Raw genomic sequence first — 12734 nt, forward strand, 5'->3', positions numbered from 1 at the left:
TGTACTATGTCCGCACCCCACTACAAGGGTGTCTCCCCGACATGTGGCCATAAACCTCGCGATCGATACGAGAGTACGGTTGCTAAGGCAACTCTCCGCAACCCTAAAACTAAGGGCATGACTAGTCACGGTTCACGGACATATTTTTTGTTTTCTGCATGATTACCGGTTTTTTTTCCGGTATTTTTTTGAAGGGTGAAATGATATTGGTAAATGAAGCTTATCAATGTTATGCAAAGTAGTTTGGGTGACATGTTACCAATTTTTTTGGTTGTAGGGGAAATGTATGCAGGGGCTGTATTCTTTTTTAGCCAGTTATAGGTGCCGCTAAACAACATAAATAATCTCGCTATATAATAATGATCGATATTTAGGTCTGCTTGAAAGAGTTATAAGCTAGACGGCGAGAACTTTTACGCTTCTGTCGTCGTTCCGTCGTCGGTGTAACAGTCAACTGGGTCTACCTTCAGTTTGCAGGCTAAAATACCAGTAGTGTTCAAGATATTTAGCGATACCTATACTTACTGGCAATCGACCGATCGATTTATCGAATGTAAGAATTCATTGTTTCATTACTTAGCAGGGTCTTTAAGAGGTGTTTGATTGGAGTTACTCTACGTTTAGTAGAGTCCGCAACCAGACTGAAATTATTAACTAGCTGACCCGCGCAACTTGGCTTGCGTCACATAGGAGAGAATGGGTCAAAATTTTCCCTGTTTTTGTAATATTTTTTACTGGTAGACTGCTCCTTTTGGCCGTAGCGTGATGATATATAGCCTATAGCCTTCCTCGATAAATGGGCTATATACCACTGAAAGTTTTTTTTAAATCGGACCTTCCTGAGATTAGCGCGTTCAAACAAACAAACTCTTCAGCTTTATAATATCAGTAAAGATAAAACCTCTGGATTTCTAAAAATCGGCATCCTAACTTGGACTACCGAGCTATCTCCCTTATATCCTAAGTATCCTAAAAATAAAAGCTTACCAGAAGCGCTAACTTTTTACGAATTCACGAGAAAATAACCATCCCTTCGCGCTACCCTTAGGCTCTCAACTCTCCTTTACGAGCCTCTTGAGACGGTCGGACAGCCCTTCCATTATGAAAGGGTACATTAACATATTTTACTACTAGCTAGGCGTTTCTCTACCTTCCGTTTTAAGGCTGGAAGCGTATTTTTTATGCGCGTGCTGTATACGATTGCTCATCATAATTTTCCGAAATAGTTTCACAAACTCAATCAATACTAAGAAAAATAAGGAAAAGTATTTTCTTTGGGTTGTTATCTTTGCTTTATGCTATTAAGCGACCCCTAGGACCAGCTTTAATGTGCCACGTCTTATTGAGCAACACTGAGTTGCAAATTGTTCATAAATAATATATTATAATAATATGGACATGCGGAATAGATACATATATTTAAAGAATAAATAAAAATAAATATGAAACTAAACGATTATGTCAAAAGTAAAACGGGAATTGAACTCGGGAAACCGCGGTTTTATACATAGCCTTCTAGTAATATCAACCAATCATAATATGACACTGTAAAAGTCCGATTTAGTAGAAGCCATACCACGCACGATGTTCAAATTAAAGAAACTGTATCAAACACCTTGCGGGTCACTGATGGTTTACATTTTAAATTTTTATTCCTCCCCTAGCCGTGAACCTTGTATACAGAGCTCCCTACAAAGCTGTTGGTCTAGAGTAGCTATAGGTGCCTGCATTCTATAGCGAATCTATTATTTGCTATCAAGGTCTTAATCGATTGTATAATAGGCTGCTATTATATCAGTTACAGGTGTTTTTCCCTTCATTAGATAATGTATACATCACTCTTTATCTGATGTGTCAACTTCTAATTAATGGTAAAAAGAACCTGTGAAGAAATGTTTTATGTGATTTGGTGAGAATTAAAATTTTATGGATTGATGTGGTGTGTTCTGAACTACAAATTTATCTTTGACCACAGTCAGGTATAATTAGAAGACACGTGGAATTAATTGCAAGAACCAGTGAAATTTTGGTCCCTACCGAAATCGCTGGCACACGCTCATGTTAAACAGCATAGATTTAGGTTTAACTATTGCCGTGAACAAAACCATTTCAATAATTTTGCCATAGTTTAGGATCCCATTTTGCAAAATGATGTCGGCCAATATATTCATATATGTGTAGTATGCTAATACCTGTTATGTCATAGGTAACAAGTAGTACCATCCCACACTATGTTGTATTTCATACAAATTGCTGTAGAATTTAATATTTAATAAATTTGCCCCGTCGCGTGACGGTAAATTTATTCGTCTGCTTACTTCACCTCGGAAACTAACCATAAATGTTGCCAGATATGGCGGTGCCGAAATACTAATGTTGTGCATACGAATTTAATAATTAGGCAAATTGTTTTCAATGTTGCTAGAAAATAAATCCTAGTAATAATTAGTTAATTTTTTCAGTTTTTTTAAAGTTTAGTTAGTAGTAGTTAAGTTTAAAGGATTAAACGTGCGATCAGAGCAGCATTTGCGTTATCCTGGCCGGAAATTTTGATGAAAAAAATACGAAATTAAAACGTTGAGCCATAATAAAATAAAATATTTCGTTTTTTCAATCTTGCCTGCATTGTTTTTACAAGCATTTTTATGACATTTCATTGGCTTTTTATACGCTTTTACAAATAGGGATACGATATTGATTAGAAATTCTGATTAGCTTTTTTATATCATCGGGTCATTGACCGCGATTTGGCGACACGGAGTCACGAATAATAATAAATATTATTATAGCTGCCAAAGTACTATTAATTAGGTAACGTCGATTACTTTTTACCAGACTTAAAAAATGAGGTGTTTCTCAAGTCGTCTGTATTTGGTGTTTGTTTTGTTACCTTATAATTAAAGGGGAAGGCAGAAACCAAAGAACACCACTTGATACGATTCTTACAAACTTTCCTTGCCTCATTCACATCCATACATCTTGTCATACAGGACCGCCGGTTACGACTGTTTAAATCGCCTACATATAATATCTGTATTTGGTTCGACGCTTAGGTCTATAAAGTCCATACAAAGTACGGATACAGCACGTCACTTCCTTCCTTGCTGTTGCTAATTTTAGGTCATTTTCGTCGTTGGAACTCCGGCATAAGAATTCCTTTGATTTTGCTCGATATGACACTAGAATAACATGCTTATTTCTCTTTCTTTTTTCTTTCATTTCAAGACAACTCCCGCACAAAGAATTGCTTGTGTCTCGCGGGGACTTTTACCAGCAACGGACACAAAGTACAACCAGACCCGAAGTAACTATTTGTGGATGGCACAAATATTTGTTCCGTGTGGGATTTGAACCCACTGGTAGTGGGGGGCGACTACCTTAACCACTGTGCCACGGTCGTCAATATTTATTAACTGCCTTTGTGGCGCAGATGTAAGGAGTGTATCTGATTGCTGAACAAATTATAGTAAAAAAAATATGTACCATTGTTATTACAATTTGTAAGGTTATCTGTGCTACTGTACCTATAGGCCTTTTACGAGTTTCAATGAATTAGTCATCGTAATTCAAAAATAAAAGAATTTTAATTAGATACTTCGTAAGCAGAATTTTAATAGTCTGGCAGGCTGCCATAGACCAGATTTGGCAACGTTTAAACTTTAGTTACTGTCAGTAGCTGCATCTCTTTAAAATCGTGCCGCGTTGTTTTTTTATTTATAAAAGATAAAGATTCAAAAGGAACTTGTAAAAATTGTAAAATAACTCTTTAAACCGAGTAAAGCCTGTCTTTTTCAAGGACAATGCGCAGATTTTTCCCTTTACTAATAATATTATATATTCGTAGCTCTTCCGTTTCATACACACACTCTTATAAATAAACTTCACTACCAAAATTTACTAATAAACACATAACACTCTGCGTCGCGCAGTCGGTTAAAAAAATGTGCAGCACGTAACGTTAGCAAAAGAATTCCATTTTAGCAATTAACTTAGTTTTTTCCACTTGGAATTGAATCGATAACTCGATGGAACCTTGACACTTATTTTTAGATAAGTCCTAAGAACAGCTGACCTTTCTCATGTGAACCATACCGTGGCTAACACCTGCCCATTGTACAGTATTTTATAATTCATTTTTATATCTATGTATTGCTGTTAATCACGCAAAAGTATCGATTTTTTTTGTTGAATGTTTAATTGTTCTTCATATTCCACTTTTTTAAACCACTGCTGTCCCACTGCTGGGCTAGGGTCTCCTCTAAACGAGGGAGGGGTTAGGCCTTGAGTGCATCACGCTGGCCAAGTGCGGGTTGGGAATTTACATGCCCTCATTATTTTAGGCATGCAAGGTTTAATCACGATGTGTTCTTTTTCACCGTTAGAGCAAGTGTTAAAATTACGAAATTCTAAAATAATATTATAATCTTTAACGAGTGTAAGCAGATACAAGGAGTATGTATGTACTGTCTCTATCTATCTATACAGCCAATTCTTACTCACTGTTAGGAAAAGGCCTCCCCCTTATGCCACTTTTTCCGATCTTTGTGTCATCAATTGCAGTCCTACACATTTCACGATGTTGTCCGACCATTTAGTTACAAGCCTGCCTGCCCGTTCCGGGGCAGACCGTCACTACTTTGGTCCACATGTACTATCGAACCAACTGATTCATGACCCATTTTGCCGATAATTCGCTTGACACCGTCAAAACAGTAAGAATTTCGTCTCTATCGTCAAAGTTGCACTTAGGACATTTTAAACATGCATACGACTGTGTTATGATGTATCTACGACTACATACAACTTTGACCTTTGTTATTACAGTGCGTAGATACGTTTTCGATAAATCACTCTTAATTTGAATGTAGAATGTAAATAGTCTAAACTCTTTTCACTACGAAAAAACCTATTTGTGTCAAATATCAAATAGCACGTAACCATTACAGTCATTGCCCATCATACAGTGATTGTCAATGTTAAGGAATAATACTTTTATTTTAATTTCTAAAGTAACCAGTTCAAATTAATTGCGATATATGTCATTTTTAGAATATTGGTAATATTTTTAATTTATAGAACTCATGTCCGACGTTTGTGCGACAGGCGTGTAGTTCGAAAAGAAAAAGTAAAAGTTTGTTGCAATATTTGTTAAGGATAACAAATTTGAATTAACAGTATTCGCTAGTATTTATGGTTTTTAAGTGTTTTATATTAAATTAGTATAAAGTTATTGAAACAAAGGACTGATGTTCTTTTAGAAAGAATATTTAAGTTGCGTTGATAATAGAGTTTATGTCAATGTTTTACTAAATAAAGACAATATTGACCAAAATTGTGTATCAATTCCTTAACCGGGTAATAACTATGCTGGTTACCCTATATTATTTTAATTTGTATAGTTACAGTTACATTATTTTCTTTAATGGCCGAATAAACCATGTCCTGAGTGGGTATCGAACCCACTCCTGACGCGTAGCAGTCGTAACATCAACCAACTACGCCACGGAGCCTGTTGAAAATGGTAGCAAAGCATTATTGTATTGGCGCACAAAGATTTGTCGCAATAATGACAGATAACAAATTCATTACCAAGGAAACGTAGGTTCAAGCCAATTTCGACCTACGCGTATATAGACGTGTTTTAGAAAATGAGCACATGGTGGGTCATGATTCAGTTTGTTCGATAGTACATACTCAATAATGCTGAATGTCGGTGTATATCCAAAGAAATATTTTGTAGGAATTCGAACTACTTCTTTTTCATGTGATAAGTTGGGAATTGTTCAATGTTTTAAATGCTCCTACAATTTTGTTCATGATTGTTTACTAGCATAAAAACATTTTCTAGCATGCGGACAAACGGTTAGATAGTAATGTTATACCTATAGACCTATAATATGTATTGCATGTTCGGACTCCGTACAATGTATTTACATTTGACACAGTGTATCGGAGTAGCCTTGTCCATGTATGGCGTTACAATCGCCTCATTGACCGGCCATATGTTCATGTGTATTATGTGCCAGCTTCAATCCTGCGCCTGCGCTTGTACATCACTACAAATGCGTTAGATTTGCGAGACAACCTGGGTAACTTTGAATCATTTGGGTAACATGGGTATTTCAACCATCACAATTGATAAAGATTTATTTTAGTTTTGCAAACTTTTATCGATTGTGTTGGTTTCGCATGAAAGAATAATCGAAACTAGTTCAAATTCCCGCGTCCTATGTTACCCAAATGATTCAAAGTTACCCCAATTTACCTTACACATATTATATATTCGGGACGGAATTAAGTAATAGGAAATGTTCAGGAAAAATCATCACATTGGCATTTTGAAAATGCCTTGAGTTGAATTAGAGAAGAGTTCGTGCAATGTGCAAGGACTGTTAGTATGGTCGAAACTGCGCTTACATCATCCAACAAACACTGGCCTAATTCCTAGATAACGCTACACATTAAAGCCTTGCGATAAATCAGACTGAAATCTTTCGTTAAAATAGGTATCGTAATGCATGTTTTTATATTTTATATTTCACTATGTTTTTGCTGTGCTTGACTCTCTATTGTGTCTTGAGAAATATATAGTTGATAATATTTATATTAAAAACACCGTACTTGTTCTGACAGCTTGCCTTTGATATTTACTACCGCTAAATGTGATGTTAACACGTAGCGTAATTTTACCTTTAGCTGCAAACAATCTTCATAAACAAATAAAATTAAAAAATACGAAAAGAAAATTCTACTCACTTACATATAATTTTTTTCTTTAACACGAAGTCATTTTGATACACACTTTTCACGTATCAGTTAGTGTTACTACACATGTGATGATAGACATTAACTTATAATTTTTATGTTTCCAGTCCACATGTATCATCAGACACACCTAATCCGTCTACATCAGGCCTTCAACCAGAACAAAAAGAAGACAGCATGAGAAAAAATGATGACGAAACTTTGGTCAAAGAAAAAGAAAACGAGGGATCCGTCGCCGACTGGATATCAGGCGGGCCCCTCGGCTCTAAAGGAGCAGTTCTCGTATTCAGATCATGTGTCCTAGCATCACGAACACCCTCAATGGAATCCACAACAAAAACAATAGGGAACAATACAGGGACAACCATTTTGTTGAACAAAGCTAAGAATATGGCGCGGCGTTTAGTCGCTGAACCACATTCGTTTGCAATGAGACCGAAGAACATTATGCATGATGTAATGGAGACGTTTGGTAATAGCAATAACTTCAACGGGCAAGCTTACGTGGTGAGGCACGTGAGCGACTCCAACATCCCTGAAGCCGTGTCGGTTGAAGAGCAAGGCCACGAGGTCATGGAGCATAAGAGAAATATTGACGATGTGCTCAACGACCTTAGTAAGATCACGCTGAAGAAACACCTTAATATAGAGAATACGACTGCTAATATTAAACCGCCTGAAGAGCCCCCACCCGCCACTGCCAAAGGTAATTTACATTATAACTTCACGTATGTTTCGTAACTGTAGACAAGTTGTACCCGAATATATCCGCTATTCGCCATTTCATGAATTAGGAGAATACATTCCAACAGAAGTTCACGTCTCTGGTTCAGTTCCGAAGTCGATAAAAATGCTATTGGGCTGTTTACTTTACTTCTATTATCATGTATCAATAGTGGCCCGGAGTTAACCAGCATGGCTGAACATTGTGCTCGTGGAGCAACGACATTGCATCTTTACGATGGTGTGTTTCTAATTTTCCATAGACATCCCCATAAACCTCCCAATATTTATTTTTTGATGATTGATTTGTCTGATGATTTGTCTTACAGGAACAGAAGTAAAGGACGACAAGAAAGGTAAAAAGGTGAAGGGTAAGCACAAACGTAAGAACCCGCAGACCGCTCGCGCGCCCTCCCCGGCCTACGACAGCGATGACTCCGAGCATCTGCTGGTCAAAGAAGTGGAAAGTGTCAAGGTTCCTGCTATTGTTGTATCAACTAATAATATAATATCTATAATGATAATGTCCTCCTAGCCGATATACGGCTACGGCGGTCAGTTTAATTGAAACTGGCCATCTGTGCAGGACTTTTTTATAGTGTCCAAGTGTGTGCACAATACACAGGTACACTCTCTATTCCATCACTCTCATTGTTTGGTGGGACGGATAACCGACACGACCAGTGAGAGGTCAGGCGCAGGACCGACGGCTTTACGTGCTCTCCGAGGCACGGAGGTCATCGACTTCAACTTCCTAACTCCGGGCAATCTCTAAGAAATTCTTAACAGATAATCTCAGAAAATACTTTTTGGCCCGACCCAGGATTCGAACCCGAGACCTCTCGCAACGCAGTCGCGTATACTACCGACCGCGCCACAGAGGCAGTTTATCGTATCGTATAATATCTATATATCTATATTATCTATACTAATATTATTGTTTGTTTGTTTGTTTGTTTGAACGCGCTAATCTCAGGAACTACTGGTCCGATTTGAAAAATTCTTTCAGTGTTAGATAGTCCATTTATCGAGGAAGGTTATAGGGTATATAACATCACGCTACGGCTATTAGGAGCGGAGTAGCAATGAAAAATGTTGAAAAAACGGGGAAAATTATGAGGCATTCTCTCTTATGTGACGCAAGCGAAGTTGCGCGGGTCAGCTAGTATATTATAAAGTTGAAGAGTTTGTTTGTTTGTTTGAACGCGCTAATCTCAGGAATTACTGGTCCGATTTGAAAAATTCTTTCAGCGTTAGATAGCCCATTTATCGAGGAAGGCTATAGGTTATATATCATCACGCTACGACCAATAGGAGCAGAGTACCAGTAAAAAATGTTACAAAAACGGGGAAAATTTTGACCCATTCTCTCTTATGTGACGCAAGCGAAGTTGCGCGGGTCAGCTAGTACAAGATACAAGTCGGTGTTTTATAAAAATAATATCCTAGCTAGTTTCCGGCTACGGCGGCGGCGGTCAGTTTAATTGAAACTAACCAATGTTGCAGGTTCTATAGTGGTCAAATAGTGTGTGCACAATACACACGGTCGCACAACAAATATTTGTTCGATCCAAAAATAGTTGTTTCGGGTCTGGTTGTACTTTGTGTCCGTTGTTTGTATGTTTGTAAAAGTCCCCGCGAAAGAGGAGCAATTATTAGTGCCGGAGAGTTTTTTTATAAGGATAAAAAGGAATCGAGCCACTCCATATTATTCTTTTTTTTGGCTTATTGTTGAACTGACTGACAATGTATGACTGAAATATTCTGCTGCATCAGTATCATACGAGTCACTGACAATTGTAATTGTCAATATTTTGTATTGTATCATGTAATTCACTTTCGGCCTATCCTCGTGCTTGTCAAAAGCAAACAAATTTTATAATAGACAATTGTTCATGCTTCGGATTTCCGGTGACCTTATAAACTATTGAAAAAGCCATGATCAAAGGCGCTTTTCAATTAATACGGATAATAGCCATATCAAGGTTATGGGCCCGTGTCATAACCTGAATAAAAAAACTGTGTAGAAATAACTAAAGTTACTCGTATTTTATACTTTTTAATAAGTAACTAAGCAGTAGGTTAAATATATAGCCTCTGTGGCACAGTGGTTAAGCTGGACGTTACTAACAGTGTATGTTGCGACGTGGGTTCGATTCCCACAAGGTACAGATATGTGTGTAATCCATTAGTTGTGACTGGTCAGGTTTTATATAGCGTCCGTTATTTCTTTACCTTTGTAAAGCTCTCTGCGACACAAGATCAATTCTTACATGCCATTTAAAATTGTTTATCTGTATTCAGAAAAAAGTGGGAGACAGAACAATTCTCGTCTATCTCTCATCTCTCGTCTACTTATATCTCTAAGACTCTAATAATAATGAATATACCGCCTGCGCCTTTCACAAAACAGTACTTGCCTCCAGGTCCTAGAAAGTAGTCACATGCCAGCACGCCTCCTAAAAATAACCTACAAACTGGTGAACACGGAGACCAAACTCCTGCACCGATTGCTGCAAGCTCACGGCCTGCAGGAGGCAGTGACCGAAGCTAAGGACTTCAACCTGCTGTGGTCGGGACTCCACCCCAAACCAGACGTGTTGAGGTCCATGTCCCCCTACCAGCGAGTCAATCACTTCCCAAGGTAAGGAGTTACATAACATAGGTGGATTACTGTCAGTATTCTTGGATTAACGTGGACTTTTTCCTTCATATAGATAAACTAGCAGACCCGCACGGCTCCGTTGTGATTTGGGGAAATTAAGTAGTAGTTTCTGGAAATAGAAATCAATGTTTAATTCCGAGTGAGCTTTGAAATTTACGAACTTTTCCACAAACTTTCATCCCCTATTTTAACTTTAGGTGTAGGGGGGGGGGGGGGAATTCTAAGAATCTATATTAGTGCTTAACTACGATAAAAGGAAGCGTACTGAAAAAATCTAGTTTCTAACGAATCCCTGAATTTTGAAGATAATAACAAGATATATTATATTTATTGTCGAGGAGTTTGTTTAAAGACGTAAGAGCCAATACAAAAGGTTACAATGTTCGTGTCATCTTCGTCTTGATAATGCTATTACCACATATTGTTACGACGTCTATTTTTCTGATCTGCCTTACTCTGAATGGCTACGTCCTTTTCAACATGGAGGCCAAGACAAAACTTAATCATTTAATTGTTAAAATGAATAGTTGTTATCGAAAGTGCACTCATTTCAAGAAACTTGATATGATTTCATGAATATATGGCAGCCTTGTCTGAAATACGTGGGGAATATATTTAGCGTCAGGATTTAAAGTAGTATTTACCACTTCTCAGAAAGTCGTTGACAGTTCTTATAAACTATCTTACAATATTCGGTTCAAAACTCTTTCCCAAGGTTATTCAACAATATTGACAGTAGTTCACCTTAGGGGGGAGACGCTGTTGTCGGCCCTGCTCAAAGCCCACGGCCTGGTGAAGGCGGATGAGGAGGACGACTACTGGAGCCTCATGTGGTCCTTCTTCGGTATACCCGTGGATGTTCTCCAAGCCTTAACTGTTAACCAGAGAGTCAATCATTTCCCGAGGTAACCTTCCATCAATCCTTTCCCCTTCCAAGGATATATTAAGTCCAATTCCCCACTCCTTTAATCCTGGACGTATTTCTTTCGTCTCGTTACGGTCTAAATTTAGCGACGTCTTGCCACTTTATCAGAACGACAAACAAATAATCTGTACCTAATTAAATACAGACACCTAGCGTATCTAGTACGAATAAGCAAAGAGATACTTCTTGATATATGTGCAGTTGTTAAATGACGGCGTTAAGCGGCAAAACCGAATAAGTGTAGATGAACGTTCCGGAGAAAGGCCGTTCCACATCACTGCCATAACCAAGTTGTGACAGACTCGAAGGAAGTACCCGCTCGGTACAAGCCGAACAAAGCTTCGAGAGTTATGTTGTTCGATAAATATTGCTGAACCGAATATGCGTTTAGCAAGCCTATTTGTGTTCTTACTAGGCTCTTGAACACAGCGTTTGTAGATATGAATAGATCACTATTTGGGGTTAATGAGCTGATTTTAATACCTTCTAGATCTTACGAGCTGACGAGAAAAGACAAGCTGTTCAAGAATATAGAGAAGATGCAGTACTTCCGTGGTCTGAAGCAGTTCGACTTCATACCCACGACGTTCCTCATGCCGGCCGAGTACAAGGAGCTGTGCTCCACGCACTACAGGACCAAAGGACCCTGGATCGTGAAGCCGGCCGCTTCCAGCCGAGGTCGAGGCATCTATATTGTTAATACTGTGAGTATATGAACCTTTACGGATGTCGTTTATTCGACTAATATATTATCCAAATATTGCTCGCCCTTTTAGACTATAAAAGTGACCTATGTGTTAAACCAGGTTTTAAACTATTTGCGTACCAAATTTTCTCAAAATACGTTGGTAAATTCAAGGTGAAATGTGTAAAAATCCTCTTGTAGTGCTCCTCTACACTTACTAAGGAATTTTCATGCCAAATTTCAACTTTCTACGCTCAGTAGTTTCGGCTGTGCGTTGAGTATCAGACAGTCACTCAGTAATGAAATAGCTTTGTATAATACTAGCTTATGCCAGCGACTTCGTCCGCGTGGTTTGTGACTTGGGACAGAATTTTCATCCCCTATTTTATCAAAGTCCTTTCTTAGCGGATTCCTACGTCATAACATCTTACGGCATATCAAAGTTCAGCCCGATCCGACCAGTGGTTTGGGCTGTGCGTTGATAGATCACTATGTCACTCAATCACCTTTGAGTTATATGTATTTAGAATGATTACCAATCAATGTATATCTGTTACAGCCAGAACAAATTCCGAAAGGTGAAAACGTGGTAGTGGCGAAGTACATTGACAAGCCTCTTTTAATCGGTGGTCACAAGTGCGACCTGCGACTGTACGTGTGTGTGACGTCAATCGACCCGCTGCTCATATATCTGTACGAAGAGGGCCTTGTGAGGTTTGCCACTGTCAAGTACGACAAAACCAACAAGAACTTGTGGAACCCCTGCATGCACCTGTGCAACTACAGCATTAATAAATATCACACGGACTATATCAAGTAAGTCACTCAGTGAAACGACGCTCATGTGAATAGTAGAAACGGAAAAACATATTTCATCTTTAAATAGGTCTAAAGGACAAAAGCGCTATATTTAGCTAAGCTATAACGAAACGACGTAAAAAAATATAATGAATATGGAAGTGCGTCTTTTT

The 12734-nt window shown here is 38.3% G+C and overlaps 1 protein-coding gene across 5 annotated transcripts in view; it reads left to right on the forward strand.

The window, feature by feature from the left end:
- The window catches only part of TTLL5 (Tubulin tyrosine ligase-like 5), a 41470-nt gene that overhangs the window by 8080 nt on the left and 20656 nt on the right, over positions 1 to 12734 (forward strand). For all 5 annotated transcript variants that reach the window (XM_076126369.1, XM_076126371.1, XM_076126370.1 and 2 more), the window contains 5 exons: positions 6873 to 7471; positions 7818 to 7963; positions 9915 to 10132; positions 11569 to 11782; positions 12323 to 12579. In XM_076126369.1, coding sequence (XP_075982484.1) covers positions 6873 to 7471; positions 7818 to 7963; positions 9915 to 10132; positions 11569 to 11782; positions 12323 to 12579 — 1434 coding nt within the window. The remainder of the gene's footprint in view (positions 1 to 6872; positions 7472 to 7817; positions 7964 to 9914; positions 10133 to 11568; positions 11783 to 12322; positions 12580 to 12734) is intronic.

Source organism: Anticarsia gemmatalis, chromosome 19 (genome assembly GCF_050436995.1).
Source record: "Anticarsia gemmatalis isolate Benzon Research Colony breed Stoneville strain chromosome 19, ilAntGemm2 primary, whole genome shotgun sequence".
Classification (NCBI taxonomy): Eukaryota; Metazoa; Arthropoda; class Insecta; order Lepidoptera; family Erebidae; genus Anticarsia; species Anticarsia gemmatalis.